This window comes from Rhinatrema bivittatum, chromosome 17 (assembly GCF_901001135.1).
Source record: "Rhinatrema bivittatum chromosome 17, aRhiBiv1.1, whole genome shotgun sequence".
Lineage (NCBI taxonomy): Eukaryota > Metazoa > Chordata > Amphibia > Gymnophiona > Rhinatrematidae > Rhinatrema > Rhinatrema bivittatum.
This window is the reverse complement of record NC_042631.1, coordinates 28272143-28299404: the sequence shown is the minus strand read 5'-3', so window position 1 is coordinate 28299404 and position 27262 is coordinate 28272143. Positions and strand designations below refer to the sequence as shown.

The following is a 27262-nucleotide window of genomic DNA, read 5'->3' as shown; positions in this document are numbered from 1 at the left end:
CCATACAAAACTGTGTGCACAGCCCATTTTATAGCATTTGTGCATGTTATAAAATGACTGCGTCTGTGCATCTTTGTACGCACTACAAGAATGCCTTTTGCATATGCTAGATATTCCTTAGCTCACACACCAATTTTACATGATAAATTACTCTGTTTACCCAGCTATCTAAGGCTCAAGTGACAAATTAGTATGCTGTATTATAGCATATGCTTTCCCTATGCACTGCGGCAGGCTGGCCCCAGGGCAGCTCAGAAGGCACAGGGGTAACCTGCACAGAGCAGCAGTTACGACCCTCAGCACCTTGCTGGGTAGGCTGGTCTTTATCTGCCTGCTGTTATTAGGTTACTAAGTACAAAAATATGCATACAAAGGCACGAGTAGCTTGCCTAATAACCCCTCTTATTTTCTAATAGCCACTGCCATACAAGGTTGGACACTTTTTTCATGACCATTAAATGAAATATGCATAACTATATTTTAAAAGCTCTTTATTTTCAAGTCGATATCTTTACAAAATGAAAATTAGCAAGAAAGTGTTTACACATTTTACGTTATAGTAGCACAATAAAGCATCACTAGTCTTCTAGTAAAATTTCACTCTACATTGGAACTGTCGAGGAGAAGGTCCAAAGAAGAAAGGCTCTGTATCTGCTGGAAGTTTGGCTGAAAAACTGACTGCAAGAAATACTCTCCACTGCTGGAACACAATACTGCACCATACGGTTCCCAAATTTGTTCCATGACAACTCTTGTTTTCAATTTAATCAAATTCCGTAACTTAATCTGTCAATGCATCGTGATTACCCATTCATCCCTTACACCAAATGTATGCAAATGCATCATGATTATGCATTGTGAACAGACGAAAAGCCCATAGCTCTGTTGGCGAGCTTGAGGACTAAATTTGGAAACCCTTAGCTCTACAGAATGGTGGTTTGTCACCTCTGTGCCAGGCCAGGTCACTAGTGATCAAATGTCTCACATCAGCCATGCTTGGTTCCGTTTCACATAAATAGGTGTCCCTAAACCCAATCATCCTAACTAACCCTCAAATCAGGAGCTAGGCCAAAGCTAAAATGGATGTAGACTCCTATTCAAAGGCTTCCCTGCAGCTCCAGGGAGAAGCTCACACTGCTGTTTCTCATGCTTAAATCTCCAACACTCAAAAGAACTATTTCAATCTATAGAAAATGGAATATTATCAGCAGAGAAATCCTGCTGGGAAGTTACACTTGAAGAGTACTTCAGAAAAAAAAAAATTTTTTTTAGTTTCCTTTTTTTCTGTCCTCTTGCTCTTCTAAACAATCCAGGTTATGGAACCATGAGCCTTTTTCCCCATTTTTTTTAAATTTCATGCCTTGTCTCTCTGCCTCAAACCCAACCATCCCAATAACAGTTTGTGACCAGCGCCCACAATGTCTCCCTCCAGAACCTGGGCCCCGTGCACCCAAAAGTCTGGAGATTAGTTGTTGCCATTGTACAAACAGCCGAGGCTGTGAACGCTGTCTTCATGGTATTCTCAGCCCTGACCATCCATCCCGAAGAGCAGAACCTGGGCTCAGGAATCCAATCCAGATTTCCTGCAGGACAGCTCTCTTCCAATTTCCCAAGTGTAACAGTCATTAAAGCAAGGTGGACTACTCTTGCATTTAGCTCAAACAGTAAAGCCCACTGATAAAAGATCCATGCATTTAGTTATAAATTTTGCTTTTTGTTCCTTTCCACCTCCCCACAAGTTCACCCGCAGCAGGTCCCAGTCTTAATGCGCAGCCTATTTTAATCCACTGCTGAATGAAGAGGCTCAGGGGCTGCGGAATTAAATGTGAAGTGTGTAGGCCCAGGGGGATAACAGCAGCACCTGAAATACTGAAATGTGCACTTTTTTTTTTTAAACAAGCCAGTTTTAAAGTATTGAATAACACACAACCCCACATGCCAAGCCTTAGAGCTTCTGGGTCAAGGACCAAACCTTGTTACTTTTGAAGGGACGGCTACTGCTTCAAAAGCTGTGTGCAGTCATTTTAGGGCAGAAAGCAGGAGGCAGACATCGCGGTGGCTGCTTTCCGTGGAACCTCGGGCTGGGTTTCCTAGGCTTGCTGAGACCACAGGAACCGTTCACACCTTTCCAACATGGCCTGGATCAGGGCTCTGAAACACAGGAGAGGACGACATGACTGCTGGAGGGTCTGCATTCCTCCGTGGTGTTCTGTGCACTGTACAATAGTAACATGTATGCATGTAAAAACAGGGGCCTAAATTCTGCCCAAGCTGCGTAGAGGGTCCCAAGAAAGAAGGGGACCCACTTGCAGCTGCTCCCAGATCTTCTGAGGTGGATTTCCCTTACGCGGCGGGGCCCCATTTTGAAATGGTCTCTTCAGAACCCCTTGATGTGAATTTATGCCACTGGGTAGGATGTCCCTGTTATGAAGAGCTTACAATCTAAGTAGGAACCTGAGGGAATGAGAGAGAAAGTGATCTCACTCAAGGTCACAATGAGTGTCAGTGAGAGAAGTTGAATTTGAACCCTGTGTTCCTGGCCACTATTGTAACCAGTAAGAATAGAAGTTGCCTTACTGGGTCAGACCGAAGGTCCATCACGCCCAGCATCCTGTCTTCACCAATGGCCAATCCAGGATACAAGTACCTAGCAAGTATCCCAACATTAATTCGATCCCATGCTGCTACTGTCGGTAATAAATAGTGGCTATTCCTCAAGTCTACTTTGTTAATAACAGTCCATGAACTTCTATCCTTTTTAAACTCAGCTACACAAACTGCCTTAACCATATTCTCCAGCAATGAATGCCAGAGGCTGATTGTGCACTGTGTGAAAAAGAATTTATCTAAGATTTAATGCTAAAAAAAAAAAAAGCATAGTTATCTGTTTGGACTGATCTGGGTTTGTTTAGGAAACAGAATTACTGGGAAAAAAAAAAAAATCAGTGATAAAATAGAATCTTACCTTTGCCTTTTTTCAGCAACTCTGAGAATCTCACAGGTCCTGGTAAACCTTTCAGATAATTCTCCTGTGAGCCCGCACTCCTGCAGCAGAAGGCAGGCACGATCTGGCCCAACCACCTTGGCAAGCAGGAGAGAGACATTTTCCACATCGACGCAATTTTCCCAGCTGGAGCTCTCTGTGCTGCCGTGCCCGTTCTGAGCTCCCGCGTGGCGAAGATTAGGGTTGCAGTTCTGGGCACAATGTAAAACAAATTTCCACTCCTCCAGGGTCTCAGGGACTAAGCCTAAGAGAAAATAAAGTGCCTTAAAGTAAACTTGTATTGGATAAAACATGGGGGCAGGACAGTAAAATTTAAAGGTTTCTGTATGTACAATCAGTCTGTATACGTGTAAGCATGCACACACGTACACATTACATTGGAAACACTGAACATGTGTGTACTTGCACTGTCATGCATAAATATTGACAGGGGAAAAAGGGACAATTTAGTAGCGCTGCAGGACACCAGAAGCATGCACACAAGTTGCTGTTTTACACGCGGTATTAATGCACGCATTGCCGAACTTGTCCCTACACGTGTTTACATCTGCTAATTAGGTCATGGAAGTGAAACTGCACTTGTCTTTTGTCTGCAGTTTTTCAGTGGGAGGTCAGGGTGAAGTGTCGAGCTGATAAATGCGAGCACATGCACGAGTATTTTCAGAAGCGAAAAACTCCAGCTTATTACGTGCACGTTACAATTATTTCACACGTAAAATATATGCATGTCATTTTATAAAAATGAGTCAAGTGTGCATTTCCCTGCCTTGTAAATATATACATGTAGTGAAACTGAGGCGTGTACTTTCTGGGCAGAAATGCGGTATTTTATGAACCGGTGCCGATCGGGCCCCACCGTTGATAGAATACCAGCATTTATGTCTGCGGGCCCAGTTACATGCACATCATTCAAAACTTGGGCTCCCAGGTTTGGTTTTTTTTTTTTTTTTATCTATAGTTAATATTTCCATGAAGACACAACCAATTTTAGCTTCAGATTCTCACTTTTCAATTCACTAACCATTGGCTTCATCCAGCAAGTTCATATCATCCAGATAAACAATATTGGTGAAGACCTCTCTTCTTCTGTCAAGCTCCAAACAGAGAGTGATGTACCCTGGCCAGTATCTTAAAAAAAAAAAAAAAAGTAATTAGGTAAATTCACCAAATTCCTACTCATTCCCATTCTTGAAGCATTTAGGAGTTTTGATGCCCACGGTTATTTGGTTTCCATTTGTTCTTTTTAAGGACAGAAGCTGAACTTTCCATGTCAGCTCCGTTTATGGAATACGCGCCTGGGACAAGGAACCTGGAAATACAGAGAGCTGACTGGCGACACTACTGACGTCTCCCCGAAGCAGCCTGTGTTTTTATTTATTTATTTAAAAGATTTTGTATACCGTCATTCGTAGTTACATCACAATGGTTCACAATATAGTATCTAAAACAACAAATTTCAAATATCATAAAACTAAAATACAATCATAACAAATACTCTAAAAACTAATAAAATAACTCAAAACCTACAATTATGCGTTGGATACATAGGCTTGTTCAAAGAGCCACGTCTTTAGACCTTTCTTAAATCTCTTACAATCGTTTTCAAGACGTAATGCCGTTGGCAAATTGTGTTGGGGTTAAAGAACTGAATTAGCAGCCAGAGAGTGTTTCATAAACTGTTTTTTGAGGGTTGATTTTGAGCCTTTTTAAATGGTGTAAGAAAATTTCCTTTTTTTTTTTTTTTTTTTTTTTAATTACGATTTACTAACTGCCTCTGTGAAAGTAAACTTTCACCCACCGTGGTGTACAATGGCATTAAGCATAGGTGGTTGAGAGTAACAAGCCTCCCCTTCTGTTATAAGCTACGGATATACCTTCTGACTATCATGCTTTGACAGAGCACTAAATGGTGCCTGGTAAGAAAATTTCAGATACTGATTGATACAGCAAAAAACATTTTAACATATTTAGTAGAATATTTCAGTCTGTGGGTTTTGAAAAAAAACTTTTCTTCTTGCATAAGCATCTTTTGGTTTATGGTTAGACACTGATATTTGCACAAGGCAGGAAAATGCATCATGTCAGTCCTTGCAGTTTGTTAAGAACATAAGATGATGCCATACTGGGTCAGACCAAGAGTCCATTACGCCCAGTATCCTGTTTCCAACAGTGGCCAATCCAGGTTACAAGTACCTGGCAAGTACCTGAAACATTAAGTAGATCCCATGCTTCTAATGTCAGAAATAACTGATTCACATCTACTCGTTCAAGACCTCTCATGATCTTAAAGCCCTCTAAAATATCCCCTCTCAGCCGTCTCTTCTCCAAGCTGAACAGCCCTAACCTCTTTAGTCTTTCCTCATAGGGGGGCTGTTCCATTCCCTTTTATCATTTGTCACCCTTCTCCAGCACAACTATCTTTTTTGAGATGCGGCGACCAGAATTGTACACAGTATTCAAGGTGTGGTCTCACCATGGAGTGATACAGAGGCATTATGACATTTTCCATTTTATTCACCATTCCCTTTCTAATAATTTCCAACATTGTTTGCTTTCGTATTCTTTTGCTGGAGTAAGATGGAGCACATTGCTTACTATTCTTATCTGAAGAAATATTTTACAATAGAAGATTGCCTTGTCTTACCCATAAGTCTTACAGATGTTGGCCATTTTCTCTTTCATGGCAAAGTTGGCGGGCAGCTTAATCAGTCGTGAAATCAACTGGCCATAGCCCCAAGTAAACAAATGAGAGCGGGGTCTGTAAAACAGAAACAGAATCCAAATACCAACAATTACTGCAGCTTTCAGGCACTGCAGTGGAACACAGAAGGCAGAAGGATACGTATTCCCCAGGGAATAACAAATGCACAGCGTTACCATGTACAGAACCTGCAGGATTATCAGCCAGAGAAAAAAAGCAAGCCAAAGGCTGAAAAACATTCTCCCAAACCATGATAAAATGAATACTGTTAACCCAGAGTGTCTACAGCTCAAAATTTTACTTTTAGGGTGTGCTGTGGAACCAATGCACGACAGTTTATACGGCTACCAGCAAGACACATGGTGCCGCATTTTCCGCCTTCTTCAAACACAGAGAGACTAGAGATTGAGCCAGTTTTGCCACCATGACACACACTTGCCCTGCTAGAATAAGTCATCTCTCAATTTGCCGCTATGTGACTGTTCAGGCATAAAGCAACACCTGAATACAAAGTAGCCCAGTGCTGCACACATTTCTGAGAACAGGAGCCTGGGCTGCCATCAAGGTTCGTGCGCCTCGATGCTATCAGGGACATAGCTTCCTCAGTGGCTGGACCGGCTCTATGGAACACTCTCTGCCAGATCAACTTCACGCACGTCCCAAATTTTTGAACGACGTTGTTTCCGTCTGTCTATCCTGAAGCTTATGTTTTCTACATTGTGCAGATGTAAAACATTTGTAGAGCGCGGGCTAGAAATCTTTTCAATAAATGAAGGCAAATTCTCGTCTCCTCCTTACTTAGCCCGAGTGATCCGCTCAGTACATTTACCTGGGGTTTCCTTCAGCATTCACAGTATCTGTGCGTTGTGGGGCATCGTGGCAGATGGCCAGCAGCAACCAATCCAACGTCAAAGATTCGGGCTGTAGAAGAGACTTAAGCAGTGATGACCTACAGAAAAAAGAAAAGTTACGGTTTTTAATAAAGGTGCACATCACTATGCTATGGAAACATGAGGGCATGAAGGGGGCATTTTCCAAAGTGTCCACAGCAGGCCAAAATCCGTGGGTATTTTTAACCTGTGGACTTTGCACCAGATTCCCAAGCAATAGTACGTGCATAAATATACAGTATACATGTAAAGAGTATGCACACTGAAGCCAGAGTCCACTCATGAAGGAGTACATTTTCAAACAGGTTTCGTGCATCAAAACAGCAAACGGAAAGTACGCCTGCATTTTCTACTTCGCTTGCACATTTTATTGGCGGGGTTCACAATTACGTGCAGCAGTTGCTATTTCATAAGAGATATGCATGTATAACTTTACCAAATTTATTCAGACAATTTTACACCTAATTGACTGGCTCAAGTGAAAAATCGGGCTTGTCTGTCCTCTGCAATTTTTGGGTGGGAAGATTTCAGTTCATAACTTATTCAAAGACGGTCAGAATTATAGTGAGCTCATTTCTAAGCAATGCAACCAGTAATCAGGAAAAAGACATGAGCAAATGCATTTCCTATCCACACGTCTCTCTCTCACCTTTGATCTTCAGGTTTGGATTGGACAAGGCTATCCAGGTAGGCTATGAAGTGAGCAGGGTTTCCTCTGCAGAGCTGGAGGACGTCCGAGGGCAGAATAGATGGATAGAACTTGACGAAAGCTCTTAAAGCTGTTTCCCCAAACTTTTCATACAGCCTGTGTATAAAGCAAAAATACTACTGTGAACAGAAATAATCAAGATTGATCTAGCCAAAGGTCTAAGGGATATCTCAAATGCCAAACCTTTCCCAATGTACAGGACTATCACAGAATTTGACAAGGAACAGGACAGGACCACAGGTTATGCTTTCCTTCATCTGCTGGAGCCAGAGAAATACTGGAGGATCGCAGGTGGCACACCGGTATATCTAGGGGGTGCTTTTCTCTGGCTCCATCTGCTGGAAGGGAGGTATAACCCAGCAGTCTGGACTGATCCTGGTACGTACAGGAAGGAGCAATATTCGTAACTCATGTTACTGCTTCTCATGGGGGACTCCTACTCAATGGATGCAAGATTGTAAGTACCAAATATTATATAATGAACAACCTAAAGAGCCAGGTATATAGTGTGTGTGGGTGAGAGCCCATCTGTTTGTGCTGAATCATCCTTGGGGGGGGTTGCACTCTCTGCACCCTCCATCCGATCTCCAAAGATTCACAGCAGAGCTCCGCACTGCCGATCTTTGAAATGGCTGGCTCTCTAGACAAACGTCATGGCTAGGAAGTCACGGGTGGACAGCAGCACTCAGTTTCTAGGACATCCGCTTCCCCTTCTGCGTGGCATCTGCAGCTCAAATCCCATCTGCCTGGTACACTAAGCGACCATCAGTTGGGTTACTGCAACGGCCTGGGTGCAGACCTCTCTCAGAGGGTTAATGCACAGGATACACGTGGCCCAAAATGCTACAGCTAGACCGGTGCTGGGATATAAAAGATGTACATAGGCTATAGCAGGGGACCCCAAACTTTACAAGGAGAGGCAATATCGGAAAACTTCAAATCACCATAAGGTTCGGGGCTGGAGTAATATTTGGCCCTTGAATGATTTGAAATATTGGGGAGAAATCAGACTTCACATGCCAGTTAAAATATTTCTAGATTCTACAGAAGTTGGCAATCCTGCCATATCCCTGAGAGAGAGAGAGAGAGAGGCCATTCTTTCCCTTTCATTCATTCCCACACCTCCACTCTTCCTTTCCCTATCACTCATTTAACTCCCTTCCCTTATTCCCTCCCCTCACCCCTTCCCAACATCTTTCCATCACTCACCTTACTCCTCCCTCACTCTCCTCTCCCCTTCCTTACCTCATCCCCGCTCTTTCCTTTGTTCACTCGCTCACTGCCCTTCACACTGGCGGGGTCTGGCCTGCCTGCGGCTTTGTTCCGTGGGTCCTGGCCTCCCGCCAGCAGGGGCCGTCAATAGCGTGGGTCCCAGGACCTCTTTTCCCCCCACCAGTTCCAGGTTAAAAAGAAAAATCTTTTCCCCTCCATGGGTCAAATTCAGCTACATGAAGGAAAAAAAAACCCAGCAGGCCGCCCACACGAGCTCAGCAGGCCAGGTTCAGCCTGTGCTCCATAGTGAGCACTTTGCACGGGCTTCCAGTTGTGGCCTAAGTGCAAGTGAAACGTTTGGCTCCTATATCGGGTGGTGAGAAGAAGATGGGTTGCTTCATTTGTTGGATATTTATTTGGTAGTTAAAATTGTGCAGCTGAGGGCAAGGGCTTTTCCCATTGTGGTGCCAGCACTGTGGAGTAGGCTTCCCGCCGCATCGAGGCAAGAAATGCACGGTCTCGCGTTTCAGAGGAAGCTGAAGACCCGGGCTTTTCCAGAGTAACGTGCTGCTGCTTCTCTGGACTGGTTCTGCTAGGTTTGGCTTGGAGCGGGAGTTAATTTAAGAACATAAGAAAATGCCATACTGGGTCAGACCAAGGGTCCATCAAGCCCAGCATCCTGTTTCCAACAGTGGCCAATCCAGGCCATAAGAACCTGGCAAGTACCCAAAAACTAAATCTATACCATGTTACTGTTGCTAATGGCAGTGGCTATTTGATTGTTTTTATTGTGGAAGGAAGGGTTATTTTATATGATTGTTATTGTACTTCGTAGTACATGATACGCACCATTTTGAATAAACCTTTGGTCAGGAAGGTGATATATATACGTTTTTAAACAAATGTCCCATTTTTTTTTTGGATGCTGTGATAACACTTTGCAAAAGAAGAATTTTTTTGCCTTTTGGTTTTTTGTTTTTCTTTGCTGAAGGAAAAAGTAAAGTGGCCCTGAGTCTCCCAGAGCTGTTCCCCTGTCAGAAGCCAGCCCGGCACTCTCCCTGCCCCCCCCATTGAGAAAGAGCTCCATGCCAGTCCCCGCGGACAGGAAGGGAAGACCTGCAAGAAAGCAGGGACTGTACGGCAAAGCTTGTGCCCCAGAATGACTGCATACGTTACAATTCAAAGACTTCGGCCCCTTATCATTTAGTAAGATTTCTTATTCACATTGGGAACTCTCACACTGCAGCATGGAAACACACTTTACTGCACACCCATACTTAAGAAATTAAGGAAAACTGGAACCTGTATTTAATACACACCTTGCCGCATGTGCGAGCAACAGGGGACTATCCCAGGGCTCCAAGTCACTTAATACTTTTATTATTTTTGGCAGATCTCCATTGTCTATGGCTAAAGTCACTGGACTAGACAGAGTCAATTCTGAAAGAGAAAAAAAACAAAACATCTATGAAACAGGAATCTTGTACAGATCTGTTATTTTAATAAGTTTAGTAATACTGGACAATTGTTTATAATTTTATGTAAATGACCACTTATCATATTATCTCCTACCCAGCTGCAGACTGGCATGGAAATGAATTTTCAGAGCGGGCTCATGCACACAAGTTCACTTTGAAAATTCTTAGGCTTGCTGGGTGCACAAAGAGATGCCTGCTCCTAAGCAGCTGTACCTGTCTGTGTATAGTTTTGTGTGCATACTTTCCAAAATCAGAAGTATGGGGGGGAGGAAGTGTCAAAAGGTTTCACACACGTCAACGCACTTTACACGCGTAAACGGGCTTCTGAAAATTGCTATGCTATATGCCTTTACGCGTGGAAATCCTTTTGAAAAACGATCCCTGCTCCAACAATGCATCCATGGATTTGCCCTACCAGGGAAGAGGCTGGACCACCAACTTACCCCCCTGTGGCCAGGCAAGGTCTCTAACAATACTGGTACCCGGACCTACCCGGGATTGAAAAACCTAAACTCAATGCCAGGACCAAAAGCAAGTTTAAAAGTAGGCAAAAGAGGAAGTATCAAACCTTTCCCTTAACTCTTGAAATGTATTTACTTATTTTTTTAAATCTGACCCATTCAAAAGAATAATGTGGAAGGAGAAGGAAAAATGGTTTTCCTAGGCTCCGAACCAAGAAATTTAGAATTTAAATGGGAACCGCAGGTTCTGCCACCTTCATCTGCTGGAGACAGAAAAATACTGAAGGGACGCAGAGAGTGCACCAGGTTAATACAGGGCGCCCTACAAGTTTCTCTAAGTCTCCATCTGCTGGAAGGGAGGCATAACCCATGGTCTGAACTGATCCGGGTACGTACAGGGAACTCAAGCTACTCCCTTTCTAGGCTCTTCCCTTCACATACTTCTCGTCCAATACCACCATAATACACCATCTTCTAGATTCCATGCCTTATCATCTTACCTCTTTTCTATGGAACAATTCCCCTTGGGCATTAAAACCTCTTTTCACTGCTATCTTTCAAACCTAAGCTGCAAGATCATCTCTTTTATCTATAGTCTTTGATTAGTTCATTACTCGTCTGTTCTGCGATTTTGTAAGGCAACGCTGGCTAAGAGCACCAAGTGTGTGGCATAAGGGGCTGATGCTCAAAGAAATCTAGATGCCTAACTTAAGGAGTCAGGTGCCTAGATCTGCCTACATGAAAATCCCCTCCCAAATGAGCACTTATTTTTACAAGGAGCCTAAAAAATAGCAGGCCTAAAATTTAGATGCCTCATATTTTTAGGGACCTGACGTTAGGAGGATTTTTCAGCTGAAAACAAAGGCACCAAACTTCCAGGGGGCAATATTTAACCACTGGCCAGCTTCAGAGTTAGTACAAAAAAACGTTATCTGTTTAACTTTGTCGGGATATACCCGCTGCACAGCTGGATAACTTTATCCGTCTAACTCTGGGACTGCTCTTTGGCACAACCCGAGACAGTCAGATAAAGTTACCCAGCTAGCCCTGAATACTGAAGTTAGCTGGATAACTTATCTTGCTAACTCAGCTCTGTCCCGGAACGCCCCTACATAGCTGGATAAGGTCCCAAAATGTTCAAAAGGTGGCATTGAGCTGGCTAAGTCGCAAATTGTCCAGCTAAATGCCTTTGACTACGGACCCTTACGTGCTAGGTCAGACACTCTGCTCTCTCTGAATAAACGAAGAGTGGAAAAGCAGTATTAATTAAAGCACGGCCAATTACCTTTCAAACCTTGAATATACGTGTCCCAAACAGCGGGACTATCCAGATAGGTAAACGTAATGCATCGCTTTAATCTTTTCGGGTCCAAGAGGAAAAAGTAATTGCGTAAGAATTCGCACGCAGGGGCATAAACTTCTGCCGACTGCTCGGTGCTGCCTCCAGAACTCCCAGTCTCATTAGCAAATACTTTCAGTTCCAAACACAAAGCCGTCAACTCTGCCAGGTCATCCTGAACATCCTTTGTTATGGCACAAGGGGGATATGCTTGGAAGGTGAGCTCAGAGGACTCCTCAGAGCTGGCAGCAGCTCTGTGCACCACTTGCTCGTCAGGGCCGGCACCGGCACCATCTGACTCCGTTTCTTCTCGAGGCTCTCCCTGTTCGCCATTAGGCGAAGGCACGTTCTGACGATTCTCGGCTGACCCTCTGGAAGGTCCCTGGAAGCCAAATGTTCCTTCCAGATGCGGGAGCCACTCCCGCAATACTCGCCTCAGGGCCTCGACTTCGAACAAAACCGATGGATCCTGCAGCCTGGCTCTGTAATCCAGAACAAAAACCATAACTTTTTTTTTTCCCCCCCCCAAGCGAAGCTTTTGCCTTTTATAAGAAAAACGATGATGGGAAACAAAGAAAAAGGGATAGGAGTTGGGAGGATGTAGCACTAAAGCAAATATGGATTCAATTTTTACATCACAGAAAAAAGTGTCAAAATTCCTAAACACAGTTGGTGCTGGCGACCCCTTCTCCCCCCTCCCCCCCCCCCTCACCACGTTCTCTTCAAACCAGAGACAACAGAGCGTGGTATCTAAGGCACAGCCTTCTTTGCTCTGCTCTTTCTGCTCCAGGCTCACCTCCTCCTCCTCTTTAATCCATGGGCAGGATTAGGGAGCAGAGCGACTTTTCCTGGCTTCCAAGCTGTGTGTTGAGGCCTTGCCTCCCTCCTCCTGTCTCCTGCACAGGTTAGGAGAGGAAGGACTGCAATAGGGAGAAGAGCGGTTTTCCCTTTGCTCTGCCCCTTGCAGCCTCATCGCTTCCTTCCTGTTCTCTGCACCGGAAGGGGGAGGGTTTGGAGCAGGAAGTGGGCCCATTTTCCGCCAAGTTAGATTCAGCAGAACCGGGAGGCAATATTTTTAGTTGGTCTGCCCTCCCCTCGCATTTTGCCAACCTAGGCAGAGGTCTAGAGTGCCTACTGGAGAATCCAGGCCTGAATATGGACCTTCCTAAAAACCAGGCTGGCTGGTTGGCCCTCAAAGACCAGGGTGAGAACAACTGTCCTAAACCAAAGTCAATTGACCTTGCATTTCTTATTTAACCAATGCTGATTTCTGGATGTGTGAGCAGCAAGAACTCAGCTCAGTATCCTCTTCTCTCTAAAGCCATTTAAAAGCAATGTCCCAATCCGGTGCTTCTGACAGAACTAAAATACCAGAAAGCATTGCCATGGTCTATACTGGCTGGATCTGTTTTCTTGGAACCTGTGCTCTGCCTGTCTGCACCCCATACAATCTTCCCAAGTAAATGGGACTGTGGGTACGCCATGCAGAAACAGTGACACTATGGTACTGAAAGAGCTATTTTATTTTAAAGAGGCAATTTTCTAAACCCACGCATATGATGGCCAACTTTCAAAGAAAAACATACAGGTAGTTCTTTTCACAATGTGCTTACATGAATATCTGGTGGCAAAAGTACAGACTTGTACCTCCTTTTTTCCTTCAAGTGGAGGAATGGGGATGGGGTGAGGGGAGCATACAGTCAGATTTAAAAATCCCATGCTGCCCTCTATCTAACCCCGCTCTTGAGAAAAGCATCTTTTTAATATGGCTGAAAGCATGAGCTCTGCCTGTACTCATTAACAATACTGAGGTAAAAGGAAAATTGTCCTTTAACAGCCTTATCCCCGCAATTTAATATACAGGAGGTCTCCATACTGCATGCAGAGAAAATCAAACGTTAACATGGAGGTGACCAGACTTAACGGGCTTTCAAGTAATCCTTGCATACATTGCCTCCTCTGTCGCAGTCTTGAGTGTTTGGAGTCGGTCCTCTTCTGGAGGTTCGCTGAGGGGTTCCGCTCTGGGAAGAAATAACCCAGATGAGCAGAAAGTGTAGTTAGGTTATGGAGCACAGCCCAAAATTCGGTGGAACAGTAAAGGTCCCCTACTCACAGAAAACGTAAAAGGTACCCCAAGTAGGAAAGAAGTTAATTTTTCTAGAGTAGAAAATAAAACAAACTGCACCAAGGAAACATTACTCCTAATTCTCACCTCCCATCTTCAGTTTAACAGCTGGAATCTTCGTTCTCCCATAGCGAGAACTTCCACGATCACTTACTATGAAGCAACAGACTAGATAAAATATTCAAACTGTCTCCACTGGCATAGAGTCCACGGGTACTTTTTATCCTTACAACTTTGCACCAATTTCCAAAGCCAATGTGCATGTGGATGTTTGCACTGGCTTTTTGGGCATATTTTTTTTTTCTTTAAATGGAAAATAATGCAGATAGATTTTCCTCCCTTCCTCTGAAAGTGGCTAAACGTAGGCGCGTCGTGGAGCACTGGGCAGACTTTCAGCCAATACCGAGGGAAAGCAATCATTTTCAGTCTGCTGATATACGCACGTCAATCACGATTAACCTGGGCAAATGGGCTCTGAAAATCGGTTTGTCTGTGTTTGGGGGGAGGACAAACACCAGATCTTCCATTCACTCCTAGCAAGACCATCAGGAGAGTTTCTCTAAAAACAGCAGAGTTTTGACACTTTACGGCCCGAATGGCAGCCTCTCCTATCTCGCCCGTGTTTATACTGGATCTGTACTGAACGGTGGATCTCAAACCCGCCCTGAGGCCCACCCAGCCACACAGGTTTTCAGGATCTCTTTAATGAACATGCCCGAGGTCTATTTCTGTAAAATGGAGGCAATGCATGCAAATCCAACTCGTGCATATTCATTAGGGAGATCCTGAAAACCAGAACCACTGCTGTCTGTTGTGCTCCGTGTGCCTAGCTCGTACTCACTTGCTCTCCTCTCCCTCGGGGGACGCCGCTAGCCTCGCAATGACATCACATGGTGGCTCCTCCTCTTTCAGTTCCTGCCTCGTTCTGGCATCAGGGTTTATGTGAAGCGTTCCAATTTTTTCAGTAGTTTTACGAACGAAACTGGAAACACTGAAAGTCAAAAATTCAAAATGTAACCCAATTGGCTGCTTCTGAAAGATAAAAAGTCTATAAAGCTTGAAGGTAAGCATTTTCTAACCTGAACATGACAAATAGGAAAATTAGTTCTTTCCTGCTAAATTTCCTTTCCCTGTACGTACCCAGATCAGTCCGGACTCCTGGGATGAACCAAAGCTTCCCTGAACAGGGTGGGACTGGGAGAGTCCCCGCGCAAAGCACACTTTCTCCAAAAACCCCCTGGGCCTCTGGACATCCAAACGATAATGCCTGGCGAAAGTGTGCAACGGACTTCAAGTAGCCGCTCTACAGATCTGTTGTGGAGAAACCTGCTGACCCTCGGCCCGAGAGGCCGCCCGAGAACGAGCAGAATGCGCCCGCAGCCCCTCCGGAACAGGGCGATCCTGACAGATTATACGCCGAACTAATAAAGCCCGTTTCACATCAAGTCCAAATCCGGAAACGCCAGAAATTCCATGGTCCGGTTCCAATGAAATGCCGACACCACCTTCGGGAGGAGAAAAAAAAAAAAAAAAAAAAAAAAAAAAAAGAAGAGGGCACCATCCTCAAAGAAATCCCGGAATCCGAAATCCCCAGGAAAGGCTCTCTGCACTACTCCTGGTTCCCCCTTGTCGCTTGATGTAGACCACCGTGGTCACGCTGTCCGACAATTTGCGCATTGAGCGGCAGAAAAGCAAGTAACGTGCACCACACAGCCCTAGTCTCCAGATGATTGATAGACCAGGACCGCTGCCCCCAGGGCGACTGATTCTGACACACCGCCCCCCCCAGCCAGAGAGACTGGCATCGGTGGTAACTATCACCCAGTCTGGGACCTCCAAGCCCACGCTGCGCCCGAGATGCTCCTGACCAAGCCACCATGAAAGACTGGGCCTGGCAGACTCCTCAAACTCTCCCTCTTTTATTTATTTATTTATTCATTCTCAGACTGCAGGGATTGCACCTCTACCATCTGCTGCAGAGAAAAACTGAGCGACTGCAGGTGGCGCTCCGGGTTACGCGCCAGTTCCAGTGAAACTCTCTCTGTTTTCATCTGCTGGAAGGGAGGCACAATCCCAGGAGTCTGGACTGATCCGGGTATGAAGAGGAAACATGTACGTATGCCATGCGGGGTGTTCTGTGTGCACCAGTGATTTTCAAATCGTTCTTACATGTGTAAATCGGCTTTGAAAAGTAAGGCTGAAATCTGGGTGCACTTTCTACATGTGGACTTCCAACCGTACACAGGTTTATAAACTACCCTCCCTAATTTCAACACATTCTAAATGCACATGCAGCCACCTCTGGGGTGGATGGCTTGGCATACATATAATATATAAACATTACATCTCTGGTACCTGGATTGCATGAGAAAGTCTCTACATAGGAATGAGGAGGAGGAGGAGGGAACACTTGCATATCAACAGAAAGACAGACATGATGCTATGACATATGTAATGCATGGGCAAGCCAGCACCGTGTGGCCTACGAACGATTTACCTGTCCTTCATAGCCTGCAGAGAGACACGAGGAGAGGTGGAACGGAATGGCAATGGAATACTGAATGGGAGGAGAGGCTCACTCCGGTCTGGGTCAGCCACCACTGAGGCAGGAGATGCATTGTCTGATGGATGGAAATGACATTAAAATCATGAAAATACAAAAACACCCACGACAAAATCTAGTCACGTTCTTGGCTGCTTAGCTCAACAGTCAACGGTGCAAGATTGCACTGGTTTCTATCCAGTGCTAAAGTGCAGGCACTGAGATGCAGGTACCTGACCTCTCATTCTTAGGACCAAATTGCTAATGGATTAGGGAAATGTGTGCCAAGTGCCCGATGCCAAGGAAGGACTTCTCCTGCTTCCCTTACCAGGCTCTGTCTGGTCTTCCTCCGGGTGCAAAGTGACATCTTTAAGCCTTTCTTCGTCTGACAAAGTCTGGCTGTTTAGAGAACCAGATTCCTCATCTGACTGGCTGCCTCTTCGACTGATGACCCGGTATATGCCGCTGTCTAGGACGCTAAAGCTTTCCTGTAAATGAACACAGCGTGTAAAATGTTGCAAACGAATGGCTCCTGGCCCCATTAATAACCAGGACTGAAACGAGGTCCTCTTCAAAGCCAGCTCCACTTACATGCGATGAGATGCTGCTCCTCCTACTGCTGCAGGCAGAGTCCAGAGGCTCTAGCTTAGAGATCACCTCTTCCAGTTGACCAATGACCTCTTGTTGGGTTGAAAGGTCCAGCTGTGATTTCAGATGTTCCAGTCTCTCCAAAGGCAACACTTTTCTGGTCTACAAATCCAGTAAAACAAAAAGCTCAGGTGGCAAAAACACCCAAAACAAACATCTGGTTATGATGCACAGCGGGCAGGAAAGCCTTCTACAACTGTGTCCAAATAGATTAGCAGCCAGAATTGATTCACAATCAACATTCCCGTGTTTAAAGCTCTTCCCTCTGCCTCCATGGAAATCTGAGGAGCTGCCAGGTCCGGGTACTTACTCTGCAGCAGATTAGAGAGTTCTGGAAGAGACAGCAGACCCTGGTTGCAAGGCTCCAGAAGCCTCTCTTCAGCAGACGGTCAATACAGCGCTCCACCGGCAGAAGGGAGAAATGAGAAACCCTTCCATCGAGGTGCAGGCAGTACAGCTCATTCTTATAGACTGAAACATCCTGGATATCTACACAAAGCCAAGAAAGCAAGAAAGACGTTAGCTGCAGCCTAGTACAACCCTCGGCGCTTTTCACTTCTGTTCTGTGAAAGAGTACAACTAAAATTCTGTTTAATTAGGTGCTGTGTTCAATATAAAAACATATGGATATATCCCAACCGGTGCCATGTATAAAGAGGATAATTTTATTACATCCCACATAACTTAGCCATTTCAAAAACCCACACAAGTCGCACCAATTTTCAAGGTGAACGTATGCGCACACATTCGTTTCAAATTGATCCAAAATAACGTGCGCAAACTCACCCATACAAAGTTACACCTGCTTTTGGCAGGGCACAACTTGCGCATCTTAAATTTACATGCGGATACACAGAAATCCGAATTCCACCCCAACTCTGCACACCCCCCCCCCCCCCCAGGAACAGTTATCTTGTGTGTCCATAAAAACATGCGTGAAATCGGGTTACGTGCACATTTTTATATGCACAAACCCCAGGTGATTTTATTTCAGACCATTTATGTGCATTAACCAGTTCAATGGTCAGCCAGATAACTTGTCCCACACATTCAGCAAGATAAACGTCCCACTGAATATACCTGCTTAAAAAGTTATCTGGCTACATATAGTCAGATAACAAAACACACCTAATCGGCTATAGTTTAGGTTTTTAAAGTTATCTGGCCTTGTGTCACTGGATAACTTTCTACTTATCTGGATATTTTCAAAAAGATATCGGGGTAGGTAGTGCTGTGAATTTAAAATAAAAGAATAAGAGGAATTAAAAAGGGTCTATGGCCCAATTTTCAGCCTTTCTGTAATGCCCTGTTGGGCCATGCACCCCATACCCCCAAATCGCCTTTTAAATTTAATAAAACACGTGCCGTGTTCTGTCGAAGCTGTGCTGGAAGCGTAGACTGGGTGCGAACCTGTCTGCTGTGCCCCCCCCAAGTGGAGTGGAGTGACATCAACTCAGTTCACCACGCCCACGTTTCTGGCTGCCCACTTACCGATCTGAGCTGGTGATCTAGAGGTGAAAGGCTCTGCAATACTGTGACCATTTCCCCTGAGCCAGCCCATTCCCACAGATAATGTACGACTACAGCACAGACAGAGAAAAAAAAGCAGAAAAGGGGACCTAAAACCATGGGGGTGTGGTCTGTAACATAAGCCAGCAATCTTTAGTCCAACAAGGTGCAAACACAGAAGAATATTTTTATTTTAAAGACTAAAACCAACAAATTTAGGAATTAAAAGCAAATAGAGACATCAGTAAACCCAAGTGGCAACATTTTAGTCAGGTAAGTTATCCCCACGCCTAAATTTAGGCAGATTTGAAAAAAAGGCAGCATGGGGGCGTAGCTTAAGTTTTATCTCGCTAGTGTTGATTTTAAGTGCTAGCCAGACAAGTTTATCTGGCTAACTCTGGTCAGAATAATTTTTAGACCTAAAGTTATCTGCATAAAAAAACAAGATTAGCAACCCAAGCACTTGATTCCCCCGCACACTGCTTCTGGCCCCAAGATGAAAATAACATTGTGGCAGACCAGCACCAGATCCACTCTCTCTGTGGCCGTAAGATAAAAATACTGTAGAGAGTCAGCGTTAGATCCATCCTGCACCCAACAACAAAATAAATCATCCCTCATTTCACCAATCCCCAACCCCACAGGAGCCTCTGATGCCCAGTGGGAGAAGCCACCCCCTCCTGCTGGGCTGAACGCTACGTGCCAATAGTGCTAACAGCTGCGGGCACTTGGTATTCCTTTATCCACCTCACTTGGAGTGAAGCAGCCAATCTCCATTCAGGGGACCCGAAAAGGTTTAAAGTTACTCACCTCGGACTTCGCTCCAGAGCAGCACCTGCACACTCTGAGGAATGAAGACATAAACACCCCGCTCTGTCCAGCTCATCACACAGTGCTCGCTGGAAGTGAAGGAAGGAAAGGCTAAGCAGAGAGAATCTGTAAGATATTCCACTTACCCGTCCCCTGGGCCAGATGCATGCAGGACAGAATGAGGCAGCCTCACCCTCTTAAAAACACCACCTAGCCAGGAGCCAGCACCCAGCACTTCATGAACCTACCATTACACTAAAGAGCCAGGTATCGAGAGTTTAATGTCAATTTGATTTAATTTCCCAGACAAAAAGACAGGAGAATATGTTTTTCTATAAATACACACTAGTGGAGTAGAATGGAAAATAATGTCACTTTGGGCCCGCTGTGTTACACACAAGAATCGCTGACAGACAAGGACCACTGGGTGCATGCCGTCTGCCCAGTAACACTCTCCCATGTTTGATGATTGGCCCTCCAGTAGAAACCAGGGAGTTAGAAGGCAGAGAGGGCTGTGATCCCTGAAAAATTACACAAATAAAATGTCTGGACTACTTTCCTATTGTAGAGATGTGTAGGGTTACACCTAGCATTCAATAAGCAGGCTGAAACACTGCTTATAGTTTTTGAGACTCGCTTCTATAAACATAAAGCAAATGGGGAAAACTACAGACTGGGAGGTGGCAGGCTCATTCCAAATTTACTGGCAAAAGAATTACAAAGAGAGCCCTTTTATAGTGCCATGACAGCCCCCTAAGAGTGTCAGCAAAAAAAGGGCTGACAAGAGGCAGAGATTAGTTTATAACAAAACAGTAGACCTGACTTAGCAAGAAAATCTTTTGCACTACTGTACACTCTGCACCGAGTAACACACAGTATCCTACATGGGTCGCCACAAATCTGAGCACTGCACTCTCTCGAGGAGTCAACAGTTTAAGAACAATGACGCCTAGCCTAGATCCTTTTCCTGGGTGGTGACGTCCAAAGCAGAACCCTGCCTCGTGCAGCTATAATTTGGGTTCCTCTTCTCTACATGCATTACTTTGCACCTGTTCACATCAAATTTGATGTTCTATTTAAAGAAGACAAGATATTTCACTTTTGGGTAAGGTTTGGGCGAACTCCCAATACCGTATAAACTTTGTAAACTTATTTAGATCACCTCAATTCAGAAAATATGAAGGTTAATGTCTCCATTCTTTCCAATGATATAGCAAATAGAAAAAGAAGAAGAATACACTTCTGTTTTTTGTAATAATCTATTCACTTCCCCAACTGTGATAAGAAAGGCTAGTAAAAGCGTTTGTGTATGTTTTGGTAGATAACTTACCTTAAAAACAAGAGTTTTGGAAATGCCAAAGACTGGGGTGAACAAGACGCAGTATCATAATGAGGATCTGACCTGGAATAAAAACAAATTGTCAAAGTCTAGTCTGTGATTTCATTCTAAAAGAGGAATAAATTAACTCTAATCAATTCTCTCTCTTACATAAGACTGCTAAAACTGAAATCCGGCAAGCTCATCATTGTACGCCGATGTATTCTTGACACAAACCACACTAGGACCCCATACAAGAAAAGAACTTGTCATACAAGCCACAAATTTTGTGCCACTTCCATCATCCAACACTCTAAATATTCCACCGATTTGTCGGAATAGCCAAAGGGCGATTTTGGTCCCACTACCATGAATAAGTTAAATATGACAGTATTCTCCGTGCTGTAATACATGCAGAGACCATTCCCCCTTAGCACCACAAGCGCCGCCCAATACAGAGGCACAGTGACCAACAGGAAACATTCCAACTCCTGCTAACAACCTTCCCTACCCACTGCAGAGCTTGAGAGCTTTGTGTCAGCATCACAGTGCTCAGCCATCGTCTGCTCGAGAAGCAGCCACCGAGTCAGGAAGCAGATTCTTGACTCCTTTGCTGAGCAAAGCAATAATTAATGCATCACTGGGCCAACTTAAAAAAAAAAAAAAAGACAGAAAAGGAAGGACACTGTCGTTAGAAATTTGCAAGAAAGGATCGCGACAAGAGCGAGCCTGAAGCTCAGAAATCCACCTGGCATAACAAATCGCCACCAGAAAAACTCTGTCTTCAATGTAAGGTCCTTCAAAGAAGCCCTTCCCAAAAACTCAAAGGGGGCCTCACAGAGAACCCGCAAGACTAAGTTGAGGTTCTAATCTGGACCCACCATTTGAACCGGGGGTCTCACATGCTTAACCCCTTTGAGGAATCGAATGACATCAGGGCGAGAGGCCAAACCTTTGTAGAGAGTCTCCTCTACTGCTTCCATCAGGAAATGCGGCATCCACAAGCTCAAGTTCACTTTTTGCAAATCCAAGATGTGAAGGTGCTCTCCTTTTTTTGGAACCACATAATAGATGGAGTACCTTCCCTGCCTCTGCATACTCAGCGGCACCAGCATTATTGTCTCCAAGCTTATCAACCTTTGCAGAATCCCCTCTACAGCTTCCTGTTTGTTTCATGAAGAGCAGTGGGTCTTCAGGAAGGCGCCCTTGAGCGGCCAAGAAAATTCTAAGGCGTAAGCATCTCTTACAACCTCCAGGACCCACCGGTCAGAGGCAATTTTGCCCACTCTTCGTAAAAACAGGACAACCTGCCCCCTACCGCTGTCCGCAAGGAGTGGGCGAGCCTGGTTTCATTGGGAAGGCTTACTTCCGCCGGGCCCCTGACCAGAACTGCCTCTGGAGGACCTGCCGGCCCTCCGAAAGGACTGCCGACGACCTGCCAATTGCTTGGAACCAGAGGAGGAAGTCTCTTCCAGATCAAAACCTCCTCAACTCACAAAAGTGGGGATGGGACAGAAAGAACATCTTATTGCCCCTTTTTGTCCTCCAGCAATCTATTGCCCTTGATTTCCACGAAGGACTTAAGTTGATCCAGGTCGTCCCTGAAAAGCAGCTTCCCCTTAAAGGATAACTGAATCTTGGATCACATGTCCGCCGACCAATTGCGCAGCCACAGAAGCCAGTGCGCCGCCACCACGACTATGCTCCTAGCCGTAGTGCGCACCAGATCATACAATACATCCGCCACATAAGCCACCCCCGCTTCCAGCCGCACTGCCTGAGCAGGGGATAGTACCCCGGGAGATGCCTGCTCCTGCGGCTTCTGAATCCAACATAAACAAGCGTGCTGCACCATGCTGGCATGCACGGCAGCTCGGAGGCTTAAGGCTGACACCTCAAACATTCACTTCAACTGGTGGATCCTGGACATCCTTCAGTGCGGCTGACTCCCGCCACCGGAATCGTGGTCTTCTTGGTCACCGCCGAGATTGCCTCATCCACCTTAGGTGTATTAAGGCAGTCCAAATGTTCTTCCAATAAAAGGATAAAGCTTTGCCATGGCCCTACCAACCTTCAAGTCGGACTCCGGGAAATCCACTCCCGGCTAATGAGCTTCTGAATCTTCTTAGGGATGGGGAAAGTGCTAGGTGGACTCCGCAGACCATCCAGAACTGGATTGATGCCCTCGTTATCTGACTCCTCCCGAGCTAGCTTCACTCCCAATTCCTCCAACACCTGGGGAATGAGAGGCCGCAGCTCCTCCTTTTTAAACAGGCAGACCACTCGAGGGTCATCTCCCCAAGCCCCGGTCCCCTCAACGAGGTCCAGATCATCCTTGCTCACATCCAGATCTGGGTTCTGATCCCCATCTGGGTCCACCTCCAGGTCTGCTACTGGAGGGGGTGCCGCATCCTCCTGCAGCTTGTCAGAGTCAGCCAGATCCCTGGGTTCAAGCTCCGCACCAGTGCCATGCAGATGCTTGCTAGCCCTCCCAGAGGCACCTGCTGAAGCCAGTCAAGGTCTCTTGGGTGGCCTAGGTGGTCTCTCCTCGCTCCTGCCTCCCTAGCCAGGAAAGCCTCGTGCATGAGCAGAACGAATTCGGGAGGAAACCCCCCGCGGGCCAACAAATACCCGCTCAGGACTACTGGTCTCTGAATCCGCTCCCCTGTCATGCCCATCCTCGAGCTCCTGCCCCATAGGCGAGACTGAGGTGAGTCACTGGATTCCCAGCCGGCCGGAGTCCCCTGGCTGCGATCCCCCTCGGCGCATGGGAACAACAGAAGCGGCCCAAGCACAGTGCGCTCCAAAAGCAGATCACAGAAAAAGGCTGCGGCGCAAAGGAAACCTTTCCCCCACCGGGGAAATTATAGAGAACCCCCGCCGGCGCACTCCACTCCCACACCAGCCCCAGAGGTCGACCACCCTGGCACTGCACCGCCGGCCAACTCTCCTGGCTGTAAGTCTCTCAGAGCTCTCTAATTACCTAATTACCACAAGGGATACTTCCTTGAGAGAGCCAGCAGCGGACAGGAGGGGACTTCGGGGCACGAAGAGAGACCCCAGAAGTAGTGAGCTACAACAGACAGGGGTATCCCACCCCTCTTTCACCCAGCTCAACCCGAGGGACGGCCCACCAAGGAACCTGCTACCTCAGGGAGCAAATCCGAATCTCTAAACTCCAAGGTCAGGACTGCAGGTTTGCACCTCTACCATCTGCTGGGGACAGAGAAATACTGAGGGACTACAAGTGGCACTCTCGGTTATGTAGCAGGGCCTCAAAGTTTTTGTTCTCTGCCTCCATCTGCTGGTAAGGATGCATAAACCCACTTGTCTGGGTATGTTCAGGAACTGTCAATAACACTGTGCTAACAGGTTATCAGTGTGCTATTAACAGACTATAACGTCAAAGTAACTGAACTCTGTTCAGTATACAGACTCTATAAAACAAGCGAAGAATCAACTGCTTTTTCTCTGTCTGCCAAACACATTCAAAATAAAAACAAATTTTAAAGCTGGATGAGGTGAAAAAAACAGCTAAATTTATTTTCAAGCAAAAAGAGCACACTTTCTTTTCACGTCATCCAACCATCTTAAGTCTTTTCATGAGGAAGAATTGGTTTTATTGTCATCTTTTGTGGGGGGAAGTGCAAGCTGAAAGGCAGCGTCCCCTCTCCCTCCCACAAAGAGACAGGCCATTCGGATCTCAGCCTGCACGGATGTGCCGCTCTGTCTTGTGACCTTTGGCAGAAGCAGCAGACGGCTTTTCTCTTCCTGCTGAAGCTGTGAAACGAGTCACATTCTGCACCTCACGCTCACATGGCAAATCCTTCCCGAGAGACACAGACTCTCCTCCAATAGCACATGAGCTGCATTGCAGACAAACTCTTTTTCTCCTCTCACAAATACAGGGACAATGAAAGTCAGCTCTGATTTACAGCCAGTGTCCCCCAGTGACTCTGCTCTACATTTGTCTGTCTGGCTCTCAGGAAGACTATATAATGTGGGCTGAATTTTAAAAAACATTATGTGCATAAATTTAGCAAACGCACACAAGTAGCCTCTACTCGTGTATTCCGTATTTTATAAAAGTCGAATACGTGCATATATTTTCACTATCACACACTTATATACACGCATAAAAAAGGGCAGCCAGGCCAGAAACAACAGTTAGGTGCGCAAGTTGCTATTTTGAAAGACACGTGTACATTTGCCAGTTTATTTGCATGTTTTTACGCCTATCTGGCATAATTGATATTAACCGTATTTATTGTGTAATACTGACCAGATGGGAGGTTTGACTGAACTGAGGGACATTCAGGCTAAAGAACCAGGAGGTCTCGATGACCCGCAGGACTGGGCAAACCGGTGGAGTAATTGGTAAAACTGGTAATTTCACTGACGCAAGCAGGTTTTAAAATGCAGCTATTTACGTAAGTCCTACTTTATTTTCACATGTAAAATATATGTACTTATTTCTAAAATAGGTAGGAAAAGTGCACACAGTCAATGCACCGATACGTGTAGTTTCAATGCACTGCAGGTATTCGCATGTAAGCCTACATGCATGCATATGTTGCAGGGTGGAGATACCCATATATATAGAATGCGTGTATATCATATGCACTGGTTATAAAATAGTCGCATAGATCTGCTTGCAGCCATATTCGCACATATATGCCAATCTGTGCATTTGTTTGAAAGTTATCCTCCCTGTGCTTAAAATTATGTGCATACAGGATACGAGTAATTTTCAGAACGACCACTTGACCTTTGAAAATTCCCCTCATGTTGTCTAACATGGCTGCTTACTCATTGCCGTTGCATTTTTGTTTATGACTTACCCATGACGTGCATCAAACATTTTCATGCCTTGACATCCCAGTGTACACATATACACACCCATTCACCATGGGGCCTGCTGAACCCTGCCCTGATATTTAACATTATGCATGAGTACTTCCTCCCCAGAAGAGAGACATCCCTGGTCTGTGACTACCATGCTGCCAGAATGCTAATGGCACCAAGGGCCAGTCCTCACCCACCTAAGTCATCAAGGAGGCCTACAGCGGGGGAGGGGGACAGGTCATTCCCAAAGAGGGGTCAACCCTTTGGAAGCAACTGGGAGACTAGGATCTTGTGTTAAGTTAAGGTTGGGGGGCTTCGTTATTTTGAAGTTATGGATGGGCTGCTTTGTTATAGCTTCTGCTTGGCTTCCCTAACGATGCAATAAACCGAGTTATGCTTTTAGACTTATGTATTTTCATTGAATGTATTCTTCATCGATTATATTACATCATTATGATGAAATAAGTACATCCATTATGTACTTAGTGGATTTATTTTATTTTGTGCTGTAAACTGCTTTAGTTTGAACTTTATTAAAAGAAAATGCTCTCTAAATATACTATGACACAACAGAGCATTTCCCATTTTTCACGAACACGCCTGTCCTTACTTTAGATTAACAACAGGAAGAGGTGGCGAGGACAGCAGCTGTTTGAACTGATGGGTGCTGAGCACTTCGCCCTCAAAGTTCACTTCCCACATTCTGGATCCAGGTCGCGAGCAGTAGATGAGCGGCTGCTGGCTCCCACAATTCTTCCCGGTGGGAAAGAAACAAGCTCCGTATTCTCCATCTCTTTCCTTGTTACCGATTTTCCAGAACTTCTCTCTAGTTTAAAAACAGGAGCAGGGGATGTTTAACTGGGACTTCCTTCAAGTTAAACAAACAAAAACAAACAAACAAAAAAAACAAGCAATAAAAAAAAAAATGAACATTTAAATAAAAAAAATCCTCTGGATTTTTCAGGTGTAGCCAAAATACTTCTCTAAAGGTACAGATAATAGTTTGATGCAAAAGTTTGACTAATACTATTCAATTAGTCTTACATAACAGGAAAAGCCAACCCTTTTATTTTGTAGGAAAAGATTGTCATCAACAAGAAAGGAAAACAGACTTTAAATGATTTTTTTTCAACAACGATGGACTTTCACGCAGGAATGAATGCAGTACAAGCCTTGAATAGCAAGATGCTCGTTTAAGTCATTCATCGCATGATGGTGACATTAGCAACAGGTAACACTGAGTTACGTGGTCCATCGCCAGAGAAAGCTGCGTGCTCACGCTTGGACAGGAAAAACCTGTGGGCTCTCAAATTAACTCGGCATCATCTTAGAAAAGGAACTCACTTGATTTTGCTTAATCACTAGCTCCGAAAAATAAGAACATTTTACTGAAATGTCCAGAAAGTCATGACAAATCAGAGACAACAAACAAATTAATTGGAAAAAAAAAATGCCCATTTTAGTCAAATGTGAAAAATATTGGAAAATCCAAAGAAACCATACATGGACCATGTTTGGGCAAATGTTGCCGACTACATGAAGGGAATAATTTAAAATGTGCAAAAAAATGTTAAAAAAAAAAAAATCTGGTCCTATTGCAAAACCAGCTTTCCACTCTTGAAATTGCCCTACTATGAAACTGCAATGAAGTCATTTTATGACCAGCATAGA

The 27262-nt window shown here is 45.0% G+C and overlaps 1 protein-coding gene across 1 annotated transcript in view; it reads right to left on the bottom strand.

Moving 5' to 3' along the window:
- Positions 1 to 474: 474 nt before the first annotated feature.
- HPS5 (HPS5 biogenesis of lysosomal organelles complex 2 subunit 2) overlaps positions 475 to 27262 on the bottom strand; it is a 38617-nt gene continuing 11829 nt past the window's right edge. The window contains exons 7-23 of the mRNA XM_029582378.1: positions 26202 to 26417; positions 20759 to 20830; positions 19429 to 19517; positions 17420 to 17598; positions 17053 to 17211; positions 16790 to 16949; positions 16417 to 16540; positions 14761 to 14910; positions 13744 to 13815; positions 11741 to 12276; positions 9836 to 9956; positions 7245 to 7400; positions 6535 to 6654; positions 5649 to 5762; positions 4026 to 4132; positions 2966 to 3248; positions 475 to 2151 (exon numbers count right to left, since the gene is read on the bottom strand). Coding sequence (XP_029438238.1) covers positions 2091 to 2151; positions 2966 to 3248; positions 4026 to 4132; positions 5649 to 5762; positions 6535 to 6654; positions 7245 to 7400; positions 9836 to 9956; positions 11741 to 12276; positions 13744 to 13815; positions 14761 to 14910; positions 16417 to 16540; positions 16790 to 16949; positions 17053 to 17211; positions 17420 to 17598; positions 19429 to 19517; positions 20759 to 20830; positions 26202 to 26417 — 2719 coding nt within the window. The 3' untranslated portion in view covers positions 475 to 2090. The remainder of the gene's footprint in view (positions 2152 to 2965; positions 3249 to 4025; positions 4133 to 5648; positions 5763 to 6534; positions 6655 to 7244; positions 7401 to 9835; positions 9957 to 11740; positions 12277 to 13743; positions 13816 to 14760; positions 14911 to 16416; positions 16541 to 16789; positions 16950 to 17052; positions 17212 to 17419; positions 17599 to 19428; positions 19518 to 20758; positions 20831 to 26201; positions 26418 to 27262) is intronic.